Below are 23,351 nucleotides of genomic sequence, written 5' to 3'. Positions count from 1 at the left end.
CACACATCAGGAAAGAATCCTTCCATCATGCCTTCTGAACAAGCTCTTTGTCCCAACCTCTCTGAGAACCAGACTCATCACCTTGACTCAAACCTCCATTGCTACAGGCCACCTCAGAACCCAGTGCACCTATCATCTGCTACGAGACAAATATTGGTGGCCAAATATGCTGGCAGATGTTCACCGAACCATATCGTCATGTTCTACCAAACCAAAGTGCCTTGAGCTCTACTTGCCAGTAAACTCCACTATATTCTACTACCAGTACCTTAATGGTCCTGGCTGTAGACTTCCTCACTGATCTGCCAAAATCTCAGGTTAAGACGACAATCACCTTCCTTCAGCCTTTCCCAGTGTGGAGCTTCTTTTTAATCATGTGTTTCATTACTTTGGGATACCCAAAGACATTGTAAGTGACCAGGGCCCACAGTTTACATCCTATGTTTGGGTCAGTTTTTATGGAGAAACTGGGGGTAACCATAAGTTTAACATCGCATTATCACCCCCAAGCCAATGGCCAGGTAGGATGGGCTAACCAAGAAATTGGCCGAATTCTTCGCTCTTTCTGCACGTCCAACCCAGGGGATTGGGCACAATTCCTATGAATTCTTTCTGCCACTCAACCACTCAACTTACCCCATTCTAGTGTGTGATTGGATATTCTGTTCTCATGCAATGCTAACCAGTGTCGTGCGGCGAGGTTGGCAGGGGCACAACATTTGATGTCTCAAAATGTAAATGTGCACCTCTGATCGTAGTAAAAAAAAAAAAGAAGAAGAAGAAGAATTACTATTATTATTATTATTATTATTATTATTATTATTATTATTATTATTATTATAAATAACAATATGTTTACCATTGCCATTAACAATAATAAATACAAAATAATTATTATTATCATTAACCTGAAATGAATAGTTGAAAGGTGCATGATAATGAGGATTTTGGCGGAAGCATTAGGTGGAGCAGTAGGCGGAAGTCCAAGCCCAACTCTCTAATAAGGCATTTCATGATAGCTAGCACTAAGGCATTTCATGATAGTTAACACTTAAAATAAACTTTTATGTTTGTTTATAATACAAACATAAAGTTTACAACATCAACAAAACTGAACATTAATTCAACATGATTACCTTCTTGATTCTCACTGTTTTGTTTGGTAAAATAAAAGTAAATAAGATTTAGATTTTAAATTAATTAACTGAGGTGTCCATTGTATGAAATTTTTAAAGGCAATATTTTTTAGCCTTACTCAAAAATAAAATTGTAACGAGTTTCCTCAGTTTTACTTTCAATGGACATACAATACCTATCATGATTTCCCCTCAAGCTAGCACTGTAGCATAAAGCGTCCTTGGAAACCCGAAGCACAAGCTCGATGCGCGAGCTCAAAGCATGAACTCTAAGCGAATGCAAACTTTTTGGTTTTCAGGGACACTGATTTTGTTTACTTTTGACATGTGCATTTGTTATGGTTCATGTCCTGTCTCCACCCCTGTATTGTCATTGGCTGTTTCCTGTATGTGTCATCATTAGTCTCAGCTGTTTTATGTTTCCCCCTGATTACGTTTGTTATTTAAATCATTCGTATATAGTTTTTATTACTTGAGTTTTCCGTATATCAAGCGTTTGTTTCTCGATTCTTGTGTTATTGTTTTGATCTTGTTCTCTCCCTCATTCTCGACTCCTGTTCCCTTTCAAAGGGAACTTCGATGTTGCATTTAACATAACAGTATGGGAACGCCTTGTGTGTGTGACCGGTATCTGAAGCTTGTGTAAAATGATGCCTCTACTTATAGGCCTGCCGTGATCAGGTGACGTGGCAATTAAGTGCGTCACATGTTATATATATATATGGCACCTGTGAACCACGCCGCCAGCCTTATTATCTTCAGCGAGACTGCATGTCTGTTGTTTGTGTGATAAAAACGCTTCATTTCTACTCGATATTTTCTCAAAATCTCTGAACTTTTCTATCTCTTTTTATAGAGGAAAAGAGAGGTAAGTAATGAGCGAGAAAGAATTCAAGAAGTGTGTCACGGCTTGCTCCCGTTTCAACACGGGGAAAAGTGCACACTTTCTGGGTGAAGCATTAGTGGTGTAGTATGCTATGGCAGCCTCGAGAGGCTGTGCATGGCAACGCCTACATTAAGCAGCTCGGCTTGTGACTCGCACTCTTCTCGAAAAAAAACAATGTCGGGTTTCAGAGCCTCGCGGATCGGGGGATCTCTTATGGATCTGGAAGAGGAGCCGGAGACAAGCGCTGCTCTATCTCTTGCTCTGTCTTCCGGGTTCGGCTCTCCGCTGGATTTTGGAGCTCGCATCGTGACTCCTCCTTCCGCTATGGACAGCCAAAAGGGTGATAATTCCTCTCTGACTCTGAGGAGTTAGAAGGATGTGTTAAAAACTGAGAGCAACATATAAAGAGCTGCTTGAAGTGATTACCCAGTGAAAGTAAATCCCTCACACTGCAGAAACTCCCCTGTCTTCCAAAAGTTTATGACAAAATCTCAGGCTTCTGGGGGAAAACCATGCATAAGCCATATTCATAACCCCACGATGTTGGATTATTCGGCCATTGTGGGAATGAACAGCATGGCTATTTAGCTATGCTCAAGGTGGAGGAGGCGCTTGCGAGCTACCTCTCTCCACCGACGGCAGATAATTACGGGGGCCGGATTGCATCCAAGCCATGTAAGGCCACCATGGCATTGGTGGGCAAGCCTATGCAGTAGTAGTCTTGCTTGGGGGTCACTGCAGACAATGGCAGGGTTGCAGGCCTACTAAGCAGACCTGCTGAGTGAGCTCGACCTTCCCTGTTGTCTCGAGCTCACCCGGGCATCCACGAGTGGAACTTGGGCCAGCACTAGTGTGAGGGAGACCCAGAAGGTGAGTATGGCAGCCCGCCAACCCCCGCAGACAGCCAGGGGAACCAGGCGGCCACAGTCGCGGTCTGCCACTAGGCCTGATCTGAGAACGGTCATAAAGGAAAGCAGGCAAAGAAGAGTGGCCCTGAGGGGCCGTGGAGGTATGTATCTGGGGCCATGAGGTTGTTAGGGCAGGTAGCCTCCAGTGCTACTGTAGGGCCTCCCCTAGCCAAGGTGGTCCCCAAGTTTTCAGTGTTCTCTTGTCAGCGAGCTGTCACAGGACAACAAAAATCTGATGCTTCCCTCCAATAGAATGTGGAATAGTTAACATCATTAAAAGCGTGCAACTACTGCCAAATGTGTCTTCATGGGTTCTGTCTACTGTAGAAAAGGTTACCGGGTCCAGTTATAGCTCAACCCAACCCCCCCCCCTTCACAGGTGTGCTCAACACAGCAGTCAGCACAGACCGGAGCCCGACGTTAGCGCAGGAAGTAAGCTCCCTTTTGCACAATGGGGCCATAGAACATGTACCTCGTTCCCGGAGGGAGGGAGGTTTACAGCCATTATTTCCTGTTCCACAAAAAAGTGGGAGTATGCGGCCAATTTTAGATCTGTGTCATCTGAACCGTACTCTTCGGACATACAGGTTCAGAGGCTGACGCTCAAACTTATCGTGCTACAGATTCAGTTCAAGAACTGGTTTGTGGTGATAGATCTAAAAGGTGCATATTTCCACATAGGCATATCACTAGCGTTATCCTCTCACACCTTCACAAAGTACATGGATGTCACTCTGGCTCCACTGGGACTCTAGAGCATCTGTGTACCAAACTACCTGGACAACTGGTTAGTTCTAGCACGATCCAGGGAGCTGGCGGTTCAACATCGAAATGTTGTTCTCGCCCACATGAAGAGCTTGGTGCTCAGGTTGAATCTCAGAAAAGTATGCTTTCCCCGGTGCAGTGGACAACTTTTCTTGGGGTTATAGGATTCTACTATGATGAGGGCGTTTCTATCCCCAACATGCGTAGTGTCAATCCTATCAACACTGAGCAAGATAAAGCTGGATCTTGGGAGACTTTGGGGTGGAGTTCACACATGTGGCCAAGGTCACATCTGTGTGCTGCTCCCCCCATAGCTCTGGTCCCACAAGCTCTAGCGAGAGTTCGCCAAGACAGTCTGCTAGTAGCACCTTTTTGGCCAGCTCAAACATGGTTCTGAGGAATAATATCCTTGCGAGATGGCACTCCTTGGGAGATTCATGTCCGCAGGGATCCACTGTAGACCCAGTAAACTGCGCAATAGCTACAGTCCTGGAGCTCCTACAAGAACATTTCTCAGCGGGGTGGGCTCCTTCTACAATCAGGGTTACGTGGCCGCCATTTTGGCCAGCCACGCCCCTGTTGAGGGAGCCTCTGTGGGGCAACATCCTCTAACTTCGAGGTTCATGTGTGGTGTCAGACGGCTGAGGCCCATCTGCAGGCCGCGCATACCTTCCTGGGACCTATCTGTGGTCCTGGAAGGTCTGTCAGGTGTCCAATTTGAGCTCGTAGAGTCAGCCTCTAAAGGTAGCTCTTCTGCTGGCTCTGACATCTTTCAAGCGAGTAGGAGATCTACATGCTCTCTCAGTTGCCCCTTCCCGCCTTGACTTACCCCTGGATTAGCCAAGGCCTTCCTGTATCCTAGGCCAGATTATATTCCTAAAGTGCCTACATTTGCTTCCCAGCCTGTGGTGTTGCAGGCTTTCTGCCCTCCTCTGTTCCTCACACCGGAACAAGAGAGAATGCACCTGCTGTGTCCAGTAAGGGCTCTCTGTACTTACATCCACCGCTCCAGCCAGTGGCGTGAGTCAGAACAGCTGCTGGTCTGCTTGGTGGCGACAGTAGAGGGGATGCAGGGTCAAAGCAGCACATCTCTAATTGGATAGTGGAAGCAATCTCTATCACTTATGAGGCGCGCAGTCTCGCTACGCCTCTGGGCATAAGGGCTCATTCCACTAGTGGGGTCGCCTCCTTGAAGGCTTTGTCCAAAGGGGTATCCTTACAGGATGTGTGTGTGCTGCTGCAGGGTGGTCTATGCCACACACATTCATTCGATATTACAGCCTGGATATTCATTCCGCCCTGGGCTCGAGTGTATTGCGATGACCCTCGGGCTTGGGTCTTTTTGAACAGGCCGTACCCTCGGTATGACGGAATGGGTATTCTCGTTCCCATAGTGTTATGCTAAATGCAACATGGAGTTCCCTTTGAAAGGGAACGTCTGGGTTACGTGTGTAACCCTGTTCCCTGAGAAGGGAACGAGATGTTGTGTAGCTTTGTCATACCGGGGTAGGCCTGTGAATTGCGTCTTCACTTCAGGTAATAGAAGCTGACAGAATGGTTCACAGGTGTCATATATATATCACGTGACGTGCTTAATTGCCACGTCACCTGATCACGGCAGGCCTGTAAATAGGCATGATTTTACACAAGCTTCAGATAACGGTCACGCACACAAGGCGGTCCCATACTGTTATGCTAAATGCAACAACGTAACCCAGACGTTTTGTCTCGTCTATGCCCGTTTGCTGATTGCCTCACCTATTGCCTGTTTTTTGACCATGCTATTGTCTCATGATTTGGATTTGTCTGCCTGCCGCTCTTTAATAAAAGCTATCTGCACTTGCATCTGTTCTAACCTTCACTGTGTCCTTTACATGGCAATATATAAACATTGAAAATAGTCAAAAGAAAGTATGTTTTCATATTAATTATAAGTTATTCTTACTTGGTCAAAATGATTTATCAGAAAGTAAGATTCTGTGTTGCAACAAAAGCTAGTACAGTTCACTCCGAATGGCCAGATTTCTCAACTAAATTTCCAAGTATAAAAAGTTTAATAGTCTTTTGGGGGCTAAGCACCGAAGGTGCATAGGCACCCTATGGCTATTCTATCTTTTATTCTTCTTATTAGGGCCTGAGCAAACTTGTGGCTGTGAAACTTGTTCAGTTTATGTCTCAGTTGTTGAATCTTTTTATGTTCATACAAATATTTACACATGTTAAGAAATTTGCTGGAAATAAAAGCAGTTGAATTTGAGAGGACATTTCTTTTTTTGATGAGTATATAAGGGTTCATAAACTTTTAAGCACCACTGTATTATTATTATTCTGATCTGGGCTGTCTTTGGCAGCTCATAGAACCATGTGTTAAAAAGTTAGGACTCATTCAACTACAAACACACTAAATTTGGGCCCCAAAGCTACCAAAGCTCTAGCATTACCAACAGGTCAAAGTTTGGCCAAATTTCAAAGTATGTTTATGTCTATAACTTTTTAACTGTGTGGTCAAAATTTCCCTACTCTCCTTGGCTCTTCTGAGTTCAATGGACCCTATGGTGTCAATTTCTTCCTAATCAGATTTTTGGCCATCTTGGATTAAGTTAAAAATAGTTTTTTCAGTACTCCTTCTACAAATTTTGTCCAAATTTCATGACATTTGGCTCATAACATCTACAGACTAATCCACACAAAAGTTATTGAATGGAATTTTGATTTTCAAAACCGTTCGCTTGTAACAAGCCAACAAATCCACAGATAAAATCGCCAATCAGGAAGTGACATGACAGGGAAGTCTCATTAACAACTTTACACATTGATATGAAACTTGGTAGGTGTCTACAGGACTATGACCTGAGGCAAATTTCATGACAGCGCCATCTAGAGGTCAAAAGTTACAATGACATGTAGAAAATGATTGAATCTATTCAGTATTTTTGATACTCCTCCTACGAATTACACCCAGAAATCATCAAATTTGGATCATATCATCTTACGACCTGTCTGCACAAAACTGAAAACCATTCTCCCACAGTGTGCCCACAAAAGCAAAATACAGAGTCCTAAGTCATATCTCTGCAGTGCATTTACATATCAGCACCAAACTTATGTATATTCATGACCATGCCCTGATCATACCCAAGAAGTTTCACTCTAGTGCCACTTAATGGTGGAGTGCTATAGTAGCTTTTAAATTTTTTTATATCCTTTGAAGAACTTGTGCTAAATGGAATAGGCCAAAGTGAATGCACACCAACATTTAAAAAATTGGGGTGTACGTCCTGTCGGTCATTTTGAAACTCATTGAATTAATTTTTTTCACTACTCCTCCTATAAAGTATTTCTAATTGTTACCAAACCTTCCTCATATCAACTTCAGACAAAGCCACAACAAAGTTATCAAATTGATTTTTGATAATGCAAACGACTGACACAGCAACAAATCTTATGGCAAAGACACCAATCATATGTGAGGCAATATCTGGGCAAAACATTTGCGTACTGAAATGGAACTTGGTAGGAATCATTTGGACCATAACCTGAGGGTCTTTGCCCAGTTTTGTGACGGTACCACGTAAGAGTCAGAAAATTTAGAAAATGGCCATAAATAAATAAAATATAAATAATAAAATAAAATAAATAAATAAAAATATAGGCCATATCTATGCAATGCTTCTTCATAATGAAATGAAACTTCACACTTGACCTCAAGTTATTATTCAGCTTTTTCTTCTTCTTCTTCTGCTCAAGTCTATGGCAGCCCATTGAACAACAATGGCTAGAAACAAAATTCTCTTTTCCTCTGATTCCTTGGCAAGGTTTATTCCATACCATGCTTTCAATTTCTGCCAACTAGATTTTCCGCTATTTTGAATTTTCTGAAAAACTTACTTTTTCAAACTCTTCCTAGACATTTTTACCAAAATCAAGTCTGATCATCTTCAGACAATGCTGATAAAAAGTTATGGAATTCAAGTTGATTAGTCAGTCTGTTCTTGAATAATAATTCTTGAAGGCACGCCTTGAAGCATTAAAGGAATGTCTGTAAAGCTTTAACATATTCAGACCAAACTTAATAAATGTCATAGCCATCTTGACGTGAGGATATCTGCACAGTTTTGGAACAGCACCACTTAGTGCTCATATTAAAATGTATATTTTTGCTTTTTGGACCATTCGTCTGATGTTCACCAAATTTCAAATAGGATCATCTTCAGTCCATGCAATAACTTATGGATTTCATGTTGAAAGACCAGACTGTTGGTCTAAAACCGGTGATCTACAATTTCCACGGTAGGCTATTTTATCTGTCCGCAATTTTGAGTCATGTCAAAAACCTACTTTTTCAGAATCCTCCTAGACCATTTATCCAATCTTCATTAAATTTCACATAAATCATCATCAGAGCATGCTGGCAAAACTGTTTCCATATAACACACTGACAATGAGCGCAGCAAAGTGTTTTATGCCATTTCTTGTCAACATTACAGCGTATTACACTGAAACTCGATATGTAAAATCATGACTATGCTCTGATGCTTGCTTATCTCTTTACTCTGCCTCTGTTGTGGTTGGCCTCGTAATTGCTGCTATAATTGCGTAATTGCTTCTTCTTCTTCTGGCTAGTGTGTTTATGGCAGCCCTTGGAACTGTCCTGTAAAAAGTTGCAAAATTTGACACCCTCATTGGGGAGGGTCTGAGGAACATCCTGACCAAATTTGGGCCACGTGCTCCCAACGATCTAGCGCCACCTTCGGGTCAAATTTGGGCCTAATTTGGAAATACATTTATGGTCAGAACTTTTTGAGCCAGGCATTGCTGTATTCCCCAGGTTGAAATGAATTCAGTGCATCCTATGATTTCAGTTTCTGCCTAATTAAATTTTTTCTGCCATCTTGGATTATGTCAAAAGCTGTTTTTTCACTATTTCTTTTACAAATTTTGTCCAAATATCACCACATTTGGCACACAGACTTCAAAGTAAGTCTCACAAAAAGTATCAAAGAATTTTGAATACTCCAAATGGTTTGCCTCTAATTGATCAATGAATCTGAAAGTGAAGCTGCCAAACAGGAAGCGAGGCGGTATCTCAGCAACAACTTTGTGCACTAACCCAAACTTGGTAGGCAACTTCATGACCATGAGCTGAGGCTGTGCAACAAATTTCGTGCCATTGCCACCTACTGGTCAAAAGGTACAATATCATGCTAAAAATGCATACATCTAACTGCCATTTTTGGTCCTCCTCCACATTTTGTCCAATCTTCACCAAATTCAGCTCACATCATCTTGAGACCTGTCTGAACAAAAGGAATCAAAAGAATTTTGATATTCCAAACGTTCTCCGGTAACATGCTAGCAAATTCAGAAAACAGGATGTGGGGTATATCTCAGCAATGTATATATGTATCACCATGAAACTTGATATGTATCTTTAGGACCATGACATGAATGTACCCAAGACGTTTCATAACTGTGCAACCTTGTGGTCAACTGTAACAACCTTCATTATTTTCTGTATATTATTTGAATAATTTGTGCTATATTCACAGTTCTTTTTTCCTAGAATTCCCTGGAATATGCTGAAGTGAACACAAACCAACATTTGAAGTCAAAGTGTACTTTTTGTTGACCACCTTGGATTTTTGCTATTCCTCCTACATATTATGTACAATCAACTCCAAATTTGGCATACATCATTTTCAGACCAACTGGGACAAAAGTTATTAAAAGAATTTCAAATACTCCAAATAGTTTGCCCATAATGGGCCAACAAATCTGATATTGAAGCCATCAAACAGAAAGTAAGGCAGTATCTCACCGACGACTTTACAAACAAGACATAAATCTTAGTAGGCATCTACAGGACCATGTCCTGAGGCTAGCAACAAATTTTGTGGAATCGCCATCAATAGATACAATAACATGATTTTAAAAAATTGTCCAATCTTCACCAACTTTGGCTCACATTATATTGAGACTTGTCTAAACAAATGTCTACTGTCATTGTAGTAATTAAATGATCTTATACAGACAACACATGAGTGACAGTGTTTAATATTAAAAAGCATTTTTATTGAACTTTTTTTTTTTTAACCACACACAATATGACAGAAAGTAGGGTAAAATGCCCAGATTGATGAGGAAGAACATAAATACCTTACTCATTGTTATGAATGACTAAAGGAATTTGGCCTATGTTTTACCTCATATTTATACCCCGTGAAACAGGAAGTCATGGTTGAACAATTTACTGTTCCTAGTCACGCAGGAGTACTAAACAAAAAGTAAAATATCAACGGGAATATACCTTAAAGATATTTTTCTCATATGAATTCATAGGGCTGCCAATAATTGTGGCACACTGATATTTAACAAATATATATATATATATATATATATATATATATATATATATATATATATATATATATATATATATATATATTATATAAACCTGTGTTGTGTTTGCAATTGTTTAATATCCGTGAGAGTTTTTTTGCATTTTTTTTTTAACAAAAGATAAAAAGATAAACAATAAAGACCATTTTTCACAGCCTTCTTTACTCATATTTACCAAAGGTGCCAATATTAGTAGAGGGCATTTAATTATTTTTTTTACTGGAGAGGAAAAATGAAGAAATATAATAAATGCATGAAGGAATGCCTGAAACACCCCACTATATTTGATGAATTGATAATTTTTTGTATGCATTAAATCGTGTTTTTATGTATGGTGTAACTTATTAAAATGCAGCGGAAGAAAGGAAGACTGGGAACATTACTTAGGTCTACTGTGTAATATTACAACAGCAATCTCTACTACGATAGGTATGTTCACACATACAGTGATTTTATCGCTGCAATTCACCAGTCATTGTACTATGAAGTTGCGAGTAGGTGTTCCTACTACTGGTTTGCACAGTAACATTTATTAGTGGGTGGCGTAACTAGCATTCCACTTTTGACAACAAACCAGTTTTCTTGCCACAAATTTTATATTGTGGAGCAAGAGTAGGGGGGCACAGAGGCTTAGTGGTTAGCACATTTGACTCGCACCCCCAAGGCTTGGGTTTTGATTCCCACCACCGCCCTGTGTGCTGGTGGACTCTCTTCTTCAGTTCACCCCAAAGGTTTTCTATGGGTTTCAAGTCAGGGGACTGGAATGGCCATAGTAGGACCTTGATTTGGTGGTCAGTAAACCTTTTTTGTGTTGATTTCGATGTATGTTTTGGATCATTGCCCTGCTGGAAGAATCAACCAAAGCCCATTTTAAGCTTTCTGGCAGAGGCAATCAGGTTTTCATTTAATATCTGTTGATATTTGATAGTCTATGATGCCATGAATCCTAACAAAATGTCCAGGTCCTCTGGCAGACAAACAGCCCCAAAACATTTTTAAAAAATTTTTTTTTAAAAACCACCACCATATTTAACCGTGGGCATGGGGTACTTTCCCATATGGCAACATTTCTGTGTGCACCAAACCAGTCTCTGGTGTTTATTGCCAAAAAATATCTATTTTCATTTCACCTGACCATAGAACCATCCTCTTCACAGTGCGTTGAGAGAATAGAGACATATGTCCTCTTCCAGGTTGATTCATAACATTTCCAGTTGACTGGAACTTCTTAATTATTGCCCTGATGGGGGAAATGGGCATTTTCAATGCTTGTGATTTTCTTATAATCACTTCCCATTTTGTGAAGCTCAAGAAGTTTGCCACACATCACAGCTATATTCCTTGGTCTTACCCATTGTTATGAATGACTAAGGGAATTTGGCCCATGTGTCAATTTTGCTTAATCTACTGTGTTCAAAAAATATTACAATATGTTGATGGATTTGGATAAGGATTTAAAAGTTCTGTTATGAAATGTGATTTATTGGTGTTATTGTTAAATATGCTACAAACAATTAATGTTTTAAACATGCAATTGTGGTTGAAATTAAAAGAATAAACCAATGAACACATGTCCCAAATTACCAAATAGCTTTCAGTCAGTGGTAAGCACAGTGCTAAGTGACCTAAGCATAAGCCATGCTTCTTCAGAATATGATATTAATATTTTTCCTTCATATGTAGATAGTTAACACCTTGAGGATTTTAGAAATGGATCATGTGTTTAAAAGCTTAATAAGCCAAGAGAAGTTGGAATTAAAAATATCCCTGTACAGTATATCTGAATTCACCATACATACAATTGAACAGTTTCTTCTAGCTCTTGTTTTTCCTAAACAAAAGTCCTATTCTACTGTCAGAGTCTAGATTTTTGTTGGTCATCAGTAGGATGTTTAATAATACTTTTATTAAACAAAAAAATTATAATAATCACCTTAATTTACAGTGGGGGAAATAAGTATTGAACGCATCAACATTTATTTCGGTAAATATATTTCCAATAAGGTTATTCAATGAAATTTTAATCAGACATCAGTATTAACTCAAGAAGTCTGCAAATATTAAGAATTCACAACAATAAAGTCCATAAATAAAGTTATGTGTAATAAAGTGGAATGACACAGAAAAAAAGTATCGAACACGCTAAGAAAAAGCAGTTCTCCAAGGCAAGGTAAGGCAAGGAACCAGCTGAAATCCATAAGCAGTTAGAAAGTAATTATACCTACTATCTGTGGAAATTAATATCTACTGGGTTAGTAATTTCATGGTCTATAAAAAGGCTTTTTGCTACCAAGGTGTCATGCAAGAAACATCTCATGATGGGTAAAATGATCGGCAAGTAGAAACAACATCACTCTGTCATCAACCAACCACACACAGGAGCTCCTCGCAAGATTTCTGACCAGGGAGTCAGAAGAATAGTCAGAAGAGTAGCCCAAGAGCCAAGGACCACTCAGAAAGAGCTCCAGAAACACTTGGAAGCAGCAGGTGCCATCGTCACAGAGAAAACAATAGGCAATGCACTCCACCACCATGGACTCTATGCACGCTCACCCCGCAAGACTTCATTACTAAAGAAAAGGCATGTCGAAGCTCGTTTAAAGTTTGCTACAACTCATTTAGACAAGCCTATGAAATACTGGGAGAGTGTAGTCTGGTCAGACAAGAGCAAAATTTTACTTTTTGGGCGTTATACTAAATACCATGTTTGGAGACGAAATGGCACTGCACATCACCCTTAAAACACTATACCAACAGTGAAGTTTTGAGGTGGAAGAATCATGGTGTGGGGCTGTTTTTCATCGCATGGTACTGGCAGACTGCATATAATTGAAGGAACAATGAATGGAGCCCTTTACCGGAAGATTCTTGAGAAGAATCTGCTGCCATCCACCAGGATGATGAAGATGAGACGTGGGTGGACCTTCCAGCAGGGCAACGATCCAAAGCATACAGCAAGGAAACTCTCAATTGGTATCACAGAAAAAAAAAATCAAGGTGTTAGAATGGCCCAGTCAATCACCTGACTGAATCCAATTGAACAAGATTTAAAGACAATATGTTTAAAAATAAAATCAAAATCTGAATACTGCAGCCAATTAATTTCTTCATACAGGAAGCATCTTGAAGCTGTCATTACAAAGGCTTCTCCACTGAGTATTAAATAAAATTCAGTAAGCATGTTCAATACTTATTTTTACTGTCATTCGACTTTATTATACATTTATGGGTTTTAATGTTTGGATTTCTTTATATGTGTGGATTTCTTGAGTTAATACCAAAGTCTGGTGAAAATTTCATGTGAATAGCCTCATTGGAAATATATTTACTGAAAAAAATGTCGACGTGTTCAATACTTATTTCCCCCACTGTATGGCCCTTAAAAGGCTCACAAAAAATCTATATGGCCGGGCAGAATTTGAATGAAACTTCTAGTGAAATTTATTCACAGTTGGTTAATTGAAAAAAGAATAAAAGTGTATTTTTCATGTATCTTCTGTATTGCCGTAGCTAAGGGTCAAAAGTGCTGTAGCTAAACAGTTGATATTAGCACCTCTGTAAAAAGTAATACCGGATGATTTATGTAAGGCTAATGTTGCAACTGGAGATGGAAAATGTCGTTATGGGTCTAGTAGCTTGTTTGTTAGGGTCCCATAGTGTTTAATTGTGCAGAAATTAGCTTTCGTATAAAGAAAATAGCAACAATATCAACAAAAGCTGCATATCGTCTTTCAACATAATAAATTATCTATCTGCATATGAACTTTGAGGTTTCTCTGTCTCACATTGTTGTGGAGCTTTTAATAGCTGAACAAGCTGAACCGATGTGTCACCTCAGAACTTGTTTACACCCTGCCAGAACTCCCAGTGTAATGTGGTCAGGTACAACCCCAATTCCGAAAATTGGGACAGTATGGAAAATGCAAAAAACTAACAAAAAGAGTCATTTGACAATTCAGTTCACCCTGGACTATATTGAAAACACATTATTAACACATTATGTTTTACTTTGTGAATTTAATTTATTTTTTAAAATATACACTCATTTCAAATCTGATGACTGCAACACACTCCAGAAAAGTTGGGACAGACGAATGTTGAACCATTGTGTAACATCACCTTTTCTTTTAATAACACTTATTAAGCATTTGGGCACTGAAGACACCAGTTGGTTAAGTTTAGCAAGCGGAATTTTCCCCCACTGATCCAAACTGTATGCAGCCTTCGCTGCCTTATTTTGATGTGGATGGCAGCATATGTTGCTCCAAAATTTGTACATATCTTTCTTCATGAATGGTGCCCTCACAGATGAGCAATTTACCCATGCCATGGGCCCCCATACCAAGACAGATGCTGGCTTTTGGACCTGATGTTGATAACAGCTTGGATGGTCCTTTTCTTCTTTGGCCCGCTGTCAATGATGGCTGCTTTGTCCAAAAACAATTTGAAATGTTGACTTGTCGGACCTCTAAGCACAATTCTACTCTACTACTGTCAGTCTCAGATGAGACCAAGCCCAGAGTAGGCCACGACACTTCTGCACAGTGTTGATGTATGGCTTCTGCTTTGCCTAGTAAAGCCTTAACTTGCGTCTGTAGATGCAGCGGTGAATGGTGTTGACTGACAAAGGCTTGCCAAAGTATTCCCAAGCCCATGTCAGGATATCCATTACAGACTCATGACGGTTTTTAAGACAGTGATGTCTGAGGGATCTGAGATCACACACATTCAGAAGTGATTTTTGGCCGTGCCCTTTATGCACCAAAATTTGATCGGATTCCTTGAATCTTTTAATTATATTGTGCACTGTAGAAGGTGACATGCCCAAAATCCTACCAATTTGTTTTTGTGGAATGTTGTTCTCAAAGTGTTGGATTGTTTGCTGACGCATCTGTTGGCCTCGCACTTGCATACTTGTCAACCTTGCACTTTTCCTTATATACTATGATTAGATGATTGCCTCACCTGTTTCACATCACCTTCTTAGTTCAACTTCTTATTTGTCATATCGCTATTAGTCCTAAATTGCCCCTGTCCCAACTTTTTTGGAACATGTTGCATGCATCAATTTCACAATTAATGTTTACCTTCAAAAAAAAACTATGCAGTTGATTAGGTAAAACATCAAATACCTTGTCTTTATATGTTTTTTGTTTAAATACAAGCCAAAGTACATTTACAAATCACTCCTCTCCTGTTTTTATTAGCATTTTCCATACTGTCCAAACTTTATTTTTGGAATTGGGGTTGTATTTGGGACATCACAAACCAAATATTTTCCATAAAAAAATTGTGTTCCAACAAGGCAATAATGAAATACAGCCAATGGGTAGAAACAATAGTTATATCATAGTTTATGTGGTAAAATGAAACCTTTTTAAACCATGATCTATTTTGGTACTTTTCTGTCCTTTCATTTAAGTGAGTGGTCAATGGAATGCAGTGCTTAAAATTTTGGGACAGTAAGAAAAAAAGAAAAGAAAATTACCCTATTGTTATTGCCCTATTTTACCCCCTCTGTTTAATCTGTAATGTTTTCAGTCTTGTCTTGGAATTAATTATTGTCATATAGAAAAGCATCTCAACAGAAAGCTGTTGGCCTGTTAGCTGTTGGAACTATTATGACTCCACATATTTACGAAACCCATATGCCAGCCAAATTAATTACTATAATGCCCTTACTAAAACTGAAACTAAAGTAAAATCATACTCAAATTTGCATTTTTAACATTCTTATAAAGCACTAAGTATCTCAATGTATACTCTCACTGAGTATGATCTCAGTGTCACGAATATGCTGTTAGTAAACACCAAATAATAACTTGCAAGAAAAGGACAAATAAATTATAGTGATTTCAACCAGACTCTCTTATATGTAAAGACAAAGTCATATTAAACCACTAATGTCTTCTCAAGTGTATTGTCATAGCATAAATAAATTTCCCAGCATTGCTTTATAAATGGTTTATGCAATTCTATCACTGTGTCATAAAGGTCCTATGTAGAGACCCTTCAGATAATGTTGCTCCTAAGATCTAGATTACTGTTCCAGTAAACTCTGTTAATAAGAGCTCAAATCCATTCTGAAATCCAGATTAAGAACATATTTGTTTGGCTTGACCTGTTGGCCTATGTCTTGAGACCTTTCATGATTTGTAGTTGTTCCCATAGATTTGTAGTTAATGTATTTTATCATAAGTACCTTTTATCAGAAATTCTAAAAAGAAAATACTATATTTGCACTGAAAAAATGTGCTTTTCTTTTGTACATTTTAATAAATAAAATAATAGAGCTATATTGAAGCAAGTGCATAGAAAACTTGTGTATTTTGTCTAGTGGAACAACTGAAGATATCAAAATTGTTCTATGTTAGATCTATTTCATTGAAAAAGACATTGATTAAAATAATACTTGATTTTAGAAAAACCGAGAAATAAAAGTAGAAGCTCTTGAAATAAATAGAATTGTCGCTGTTTTCTAAGATTATATAAAATTTTTTCTTCCATTTTAGTCCATTTCTCTGAGCCAAAATTAGTTTTAAACATTCTCACTTGTGCTTACCAGTGGACATCAATGTCATTATGGAATGACTGCTCTGAATTAAAAAGAGCGACTTGGGCCATAGTACTGCATGTTGTTATATACTTTTTGTGTGTGTAAATGAAATAATATGGTAGTTTGACACTAATGATCCTGCCATGCCCTTTGAGTGGCTGCTCATGAGAACTGCTGATGCACTGATGCACCTGTATTCTCACTGGTCACATTTTACAGTCGCCCTTCACTACTGATGAGGGCCTTAAAGAGCTAGTTGGCTTTTGAAATTAGTCCGAAATTTTGAAATTTTAAGCCACTAAGTAAATACAGCACATAGCTTGTTTTGGGTTGGTATTTTTACATTGGCGGTGTATTCTGGAATGCATATCCATAATGGGCATAAATATTAATGTAGTGAAGAAGTAGGAATAAACTCACCTCAAGCTTTGTCAACAAGGTGTTCTTTTGAAGTGCTTCTGGGCTAGCTTTGTTTTCCTCTTCTACGCTCTCATGATGTATCTTAGAAGCTTGGGATATATCATTGATATAATTCGTAGTAAACCCATGAATGTGATTATCCAAATTCAAACTCTCCATCTCAGTCTTAATATGCAATGGAGGTGTTTCCTGGAAAAAGTGTGTATTTACATAATGGTTTCCAATTTGATTTTGCTGATCTGTTTCCACAGGTACAAGCTGATCTGGTATGCTACCACAGACCCCTGATGTTGTGTCATATTTTTGTGGCAGTGTTTGTGGGAAATGGCAATGTGCTTCTGTATTAACAGCCAGGATTTCTTTTTCAACACTTATGTCAGTGACTTTCTTAGAGGAGATCTCAGGTGATTTTTTACTCTTGCCAAAGAATATATCCTTTAGGGAATGAAACACTGAGCTGAGTGCAGACTTGTGCTGATATTCTGTTTTTTTGTATACTATCTTTGTTTCAGAAGCAACTTCAGTTCTATGTTCAGACTCGAGCTGTTTAACATTTTCTTCTTCTTTTCCCAATGATCTCTCTTGTTCTCCTTCCCAGCAACTTTCCCACTCCTGATGCCTTCCTTCAGCTTTCATCTTTTCCCCCTCTGGGTCAACCTCATTTTCTCTTTGCCTTTCTTGAATGGTGCTGGCTTTAGTGCTTATGATCTCATGTGATTGAAATGTAGTCTTTTGCTGTTCTTCACCAAATTTTAATTGCAAGGACTCTACCAAGATCTTTGCCAGGCTCATTCCCTCATGTGTATCCTTCCCTTCTCCTGCAGCTTGGCTAGATTGAGTGGTAAAAGCCTCATCAAATCCATTGGAGATCATGATACTATTTCTACTTACTTTCTCTTTCGTAGACAGGGTGGTGCCTCCAATTTCTGCCTTCTCCGAATCGTAGATAAGCTGTTGATTAACATTCTTTTGACCTACATCTGAGCTCATATGCTGACTGTCATTTTCTTGACTTCTATCAGATCTCATCGGATATTTGTGGACCTTCACTGAAAGTCTATTCAACTTGTCATTAAGAGCTTCTGGCTGTTCATCAATTATTTCCCCCTCTTTTTCTTTATTGTCCTCTCCGACCTGGACAGATGATGAGTTGTTTACTGGACCATCAGTCCATCTAACATTGTTCTGGCTGCTGCTCAGTTGCACCTGTAGAATGTTCTCCTTCTCTTGGCAGTAACTGTGTTCTAACTCTCTTCGTTTTAGCTCAGCCTTCTGCTTGAGCTTGGCAAAGAACCTCTGGTGGATTTTGTATTCACTCATGGTGCCCACCTCTAATACACCAGAACAAGAGACAATGCCCTTGCTGTTCCTGGCTGATGCCTGATAGATAGCTGCATCATCCACTGTGCAGCTAAAAAGAAATTGACAAATCAATATATAGTAATTAAGTAAGAATGATGTACCAAGATTTGGAATTATATCACACTGCTAAACAAAATCCAGTTAAATTAATGCTAATGTTAAGGTCAAACAATGCAAAGGTTTATGATTATTCATTTTTGAAATAAGAAAGGTTACATAAGTATTGCCATCTACTAGAAAATTTGTGAAAGTCAGTTCTGCTCAACATACTTGTAGATATGGAGTGTATGGATTTTGCCATTGCGAAAAATTTCATATTTGGGAAGACCACAATATCTGTCTAATTCCATGTCATCTTTATACCAAGTCAGCTCAGGAACTGGGTAGCCTATGAATAGGAAGACAATCCAAGAAATGGTTTCATGAACACTTAAATGTAACAGGAAAATGCTGTTTTTCCCCAATATCAATCAATATTGAAAGAACAGACAGTGTGGTCAATATTTATGTAGTAGAGTGAACTTTGAGAAATTAACATCTTGTACAACCAAAAATGTAAGGACTAATGAGAAGGAAACTTCATGTTTGTTTGTTTTTTTGTTTGTCTGTTTGTTGTTGTAGTTCTTGCCATGTCTGTTATTTTTGCAGCATTAAATGTAATAGTCAAAAGTGCTTAGAGTTTTTAAAGATAGCTGTTTTCTTCCATTCATTATCCTCAAATACAGCAAATACAGAATTGAAAGCATATTAAAATTAATGATTATTTAACTTCAGAATAATGATAAAATACTATTAATACTACAGTGTATCAGAAATGGGAAAGATAATATTTATTGCCATTAGAGTTACCGATGTACAGTGGTGCTTGAATGTTAGGATTTTCTATATTTCTGCATAAGTATGACCTAAAACATCATCAGATTTTCACATATGTCCTAAAAGTAGATAAAGTGAACCAATTAAACAAATGAGACAAAAATATTGTATGTGGTCATTTATTTATTGAGGAACATGATCCAGTATTACATATTTGTGAGTGGCAAAAGTGTGTGAACCTTTGCTTTCAGTATCTGGTGTGACCCCCTTGTGCAGCAATAACTGCGACTAAATGTTTCCAGTAACTGTTGATCAGTCCTGCACATTGGCTTGGAGGAATTTTAGCCCATTCCTCAGTACAGAACAACTTCAACTCTGGTATGTTGATGGGTTTCCTCACTTGAACTGCTTGCTTCAGGTCTTTCCACAACATTTCTATTGGATTAAGGTCAGGACATTGACTTGGCCATTCCAATATATTAACTTTATTTTTTTTAACCTGTGTGCTTAGGGTCGTTGTCTTCCTGTATGCCCCACTTTCTCTTGAGATTCAGTTCACAGACAGATGTTCTGACATTTTCCTAAGAATTTGCTGGTATACTTAGAAATTTATTGTTCCATCAATGATGACAAGTAGTCCAGGCCCAAACCATGATACTACCACCACCACGTTTCACAGATAGGATAGGGTTCTTATGCTGGAATGCAGTGTTTTCCTTTCTCCAAACATAATGCTTTTCATTTAAACCAAAACCTCTATTTTGGTTTCATCCATCCACAAAACATTTTTTCAATAGCCTTCTGGCTTGTCCACATGATATTTATCAAACTGCAGACAGGTAGAAGTGTTCCTTTTGGAGAGCAGTGGCTTTCTCCTTGAAATCCTGCCATGCACACCATTGTTGTTAAGTGTTCTCCTGATGGTGGACTCATGAACATTAACATTAGCCAATGTGAGAGAGGCGTTTATATGCTTAGAGTTTACCCTGGGTTCCTTTTAGACCTCAATGACTATTACATATTTTGCTCTTGGAGTGATCTTTGTTGGTCGACCACTCCTGGGGAGGGGTAATTATGGTTTTGAATTTCCTCCATTTGTACACAATCTGTCTGACTGTGGATTGGTGGAGTCCAAACTCTTTAGAGATGGCTTTGTAACCTTTTACACCCTGATAACAACAACTCTTTTTCTGAGGTCCTCAGAAATCTCCTCTGTTCATGCTATGATACATTTCCACAAGCATGTGTTTTGAAGATCAGACTTTGATAGATCCCTGTTATTTAAATAATACGGTGCTCAGTCACAACTGATTGTCATCCCATTAATTGAAAACACTTGACTCTAATTTCACCTTCAAATTGGCTGCTAATCCTAGAGGTACACATATTTTTGCCTCTCACAAATATGTAATATTGGATCATTGTTCTCAATAAATAAATGACCAAGTATAATATTTTTGTCTGATTTGTTTAATTGGGTTCTCTATTTCTACTTTTAAGGCTTGTGTTAAAATCTGATGATGTTTTAGGTCATATTTATGTAGATTTAAAGAAAATTCTAAAGGGTTCACAAACTTTCAAGCACCACTGTACAACTACAATGAATTTCTTTCTTCGCATACAGTGCTGCCAGAAAGTATTCATCCCCTAGTGATTATTTCTCTTTTTCTGTTTGGCACCATGAAATGTAAGTATATTAGATTGATATTTTTTCTGCTCCTTTTGAAGTGATTCTCTACAGAAATAAAATGACGAAAATTATTTAGATGTCCTCAGAATTATTTCAAAACACACAATATAGAAAATGCTTAACGATTAATAAGTATTCAACCCCTTTTCTTTTAATACTTTGAATTGGGACTTGTATTTAATTTTCTTGAGGGATCACACCAAATATGCTAAAGAAGGTACATCTGTGTTAATTTAAAATGCACCTGTGTCCAATTGTATGCTTGCACAATAAATATCACTGACAGATTAGTCCTGCTGGTATGAGGACCAAGGAACGGCCTGTGAAGTTTCGAGATGCAGTTGTTAAGGGGAAAGAAGCTAGAAAAGTTTATAAAAAGGTCAGCGAAGCTCTCAAACTTCTTAAGAGCACTGTGAAATCCAGTATAACAAAATATGTATGGCAAACCCGACTATGGCAAAACACAGACACTACCAAGATCAGGCCATCCTTTCAAATAGTGCACAGGCAACCCAAAGCTGTAGTTCATGCAAGAGACTTGGAGGGGTGGACGGACTGACTGCTTTATCAGTTAAGCAGTCTTTAGATATTTTTTTTATATATAATTCTGAGGACATCTAAATAATTTTTTTCATTTTATTTTTGTAGATAGTCACTTCAAAAGGAGCAGAAAAAATAATCCCACTCTAATATACTTAAATTTGATGTTGCAACACAGAAAAAAGAGAAATAATTCACTAGGGGTGAATACTTTCTAGGGGCACTGTATCCTAGCTTTGTGAGAAGCTAGAATCGGAGCACAATGTCAGTTGTGCTATGATTTGAACCATTTGATTAGTAGCCCAGAGCCTTAACATTTGAAGTACCATTGCCCCAGCAGACATTTTTATGCTTGGCTAGAAGAACAACCTCTCACCTGCAGTGGTTTATGATTACAGTTCTTTTTTTGCTTTTGATCGCTTACTTACACATTTGAAAGTTTTGTTAGAGAGGATGTGAAAGACTGCAAAAGATCACATGCAAATACAAATTTACAAAACAGTGATCCAAGATTCTTCATATTCACATACCTAAATAATGATTTTGTTTGCATTTCATATTTGCTGATCAAAAGTTATCATTTCAAAACCTCTAAATATTTGCAATTCGATATATAAATTTTTTGATAGCAATGTATGTACATACACATCCAGTAGTACGTAACAGCAGTGAAGGCCTACCTGTGACCACACAGGTGAATTTCACATTGCACGCCTCTGATACTGCCTTGGACTTGATGGTCGTCTCAAAACATGGCTGAGTCTCTTCTGTCAGCTGGGACATGACAGTACATAATGTACTCCTGAACATGAAAAACCATATAAATTGATCATTAACTCACAAGTTATCTGTGATTTCAATGTACAGGCATTTTTTAAACCACTCAGCAATGCTGTTACAACCAATCATGACTAGATATATAGGATTGAAATGGGAGTGGGGGTGGGTTTTGGGGGTCATTGATTTTACATTGCTATGGCTTTGGGGAGATTGTGTAGTGAATTCAGTAAACTGAAGTTGCGTTAATAAATACCTTCACAGCATTAAAAAACAAGAAATATTTTTGGTGGAACTTAAATATTTGTATAGCAACCACAGTACCAGCTGCAGCTCAAATTAAATTGTCTGCTTTTTGTTTTAGGAAATACAAGGGTTGGGATGTTGGGGTGGGTACTTTGTTAGATGCCATTAGTATAAAAATATTTTTTTAAAGTATGGTTTACCTCATTGGTTTGTAGTTTGAATACCTGTGAATTGAGTAGCTATTTAGTAAATGGCAGACCAAACAACTTATGAGACATAGGTATCTCCATGCGTCTTTAATCTAAATTTTATTGTGGTTACTTAAGCAATCCTTCTATTGCTATTTTGGTATATTATTTGCAATGTCAGCAATCTGTATTAATTTTAAATAATTGCTACTGATATTCCTCAGAGACACATATAAATAATATAAATCATTTTCATCATTGTATCAGTATTGTATCAGTATAGTAGCAGCAGTACCATATTTTTTAAACATATTTATTATGCTGTTTCTAGTATTAAAATAATAATTGAAGCAGGGCAGTAACGAAACAAGACCAACATAGTTTCAGTTCAAGATATTTATTTATGCTTTACTGTTTATAGGGAAAATGTTATTAGAAACTGCAGAATAATTGGTACAAGTAGGTTACTGTAATTATTGTACATAGTTGTACAATAATTACAGTAATAACTGACCACCCAAACTGATCACATGATAATCAGATGATAGTATGGTATTTGGCTCCTAAACATCAACTAATCCAGTATCTGTTCTGCCACACTGGACAAGACAAAGGCTTTCCTACCTGTTTTCAGGCCGGACACTGGAGAGGTAGTTGCGGCT

The 23,351-nt window shown here is 38.3% G+C and overlaps 1 protein-coding gene across 3 annotated transcripts in view; it reads right to left on the bottom strand.

Annotated features, from left to right (window-relative positions):
- The window catches only part of alpk3a (alpha-kinase 3a), a 116,954-nt gene that overhangs the window by 92,799 nt on the left and 804 nt on the right, over nucleotides 1-23,351 (bottom strand). For all 3 annotated transcript variants that reach the window (XM_047155006.2, XM_047155005.2, XM_047155008.2), the window contains exons 2-5: nucleotides 23,314-23,351; nucleotides 22,159-22,280; nucleotides 18,703-18,820; nucleotides 17,071-18,481 (exon numbers count right to left, since the gene is read on the bottom strand). The exon at nucleotides 23,314-23,351 is cut by the window's right edge. In XM_047155006.2, the coding sequence (XP_047010962.1) occupies nucleotides 17,071-18,481; nucleotides 18,703-18,820; nucleotides 22,159-22,280; nucleotides 23,314-23,351 (1,689 nt within the window). The remainder of the gene's footprint in view (nucleotides 1-17,070; nucleotides 18,482-18,702; nucleotides 18,821-22,158; nucleotides 22,281-23,313) is intronic.

This window comes from Ictalurus punctatus, chromosome 4 (assembly GCF_001660625.3).
Source record: "Ictalurus punctatus breed USDA103 chromosome 4, Coco_2.0, whole genome shotgun sequence".
Classification (NCBI taxonomy): domain Eukaryota; kingdom Metazoa; phylum Chordata; class Actinopteri; order Siluriformes; family Ictaluridae; genus Ictalurus; species Ictalurus punctatus.
The sequence above is the reverse complement of the archived record's forward strand: the minus strand, read 5'-3'. Positions and strand labels throughout refer to the sequence as shown.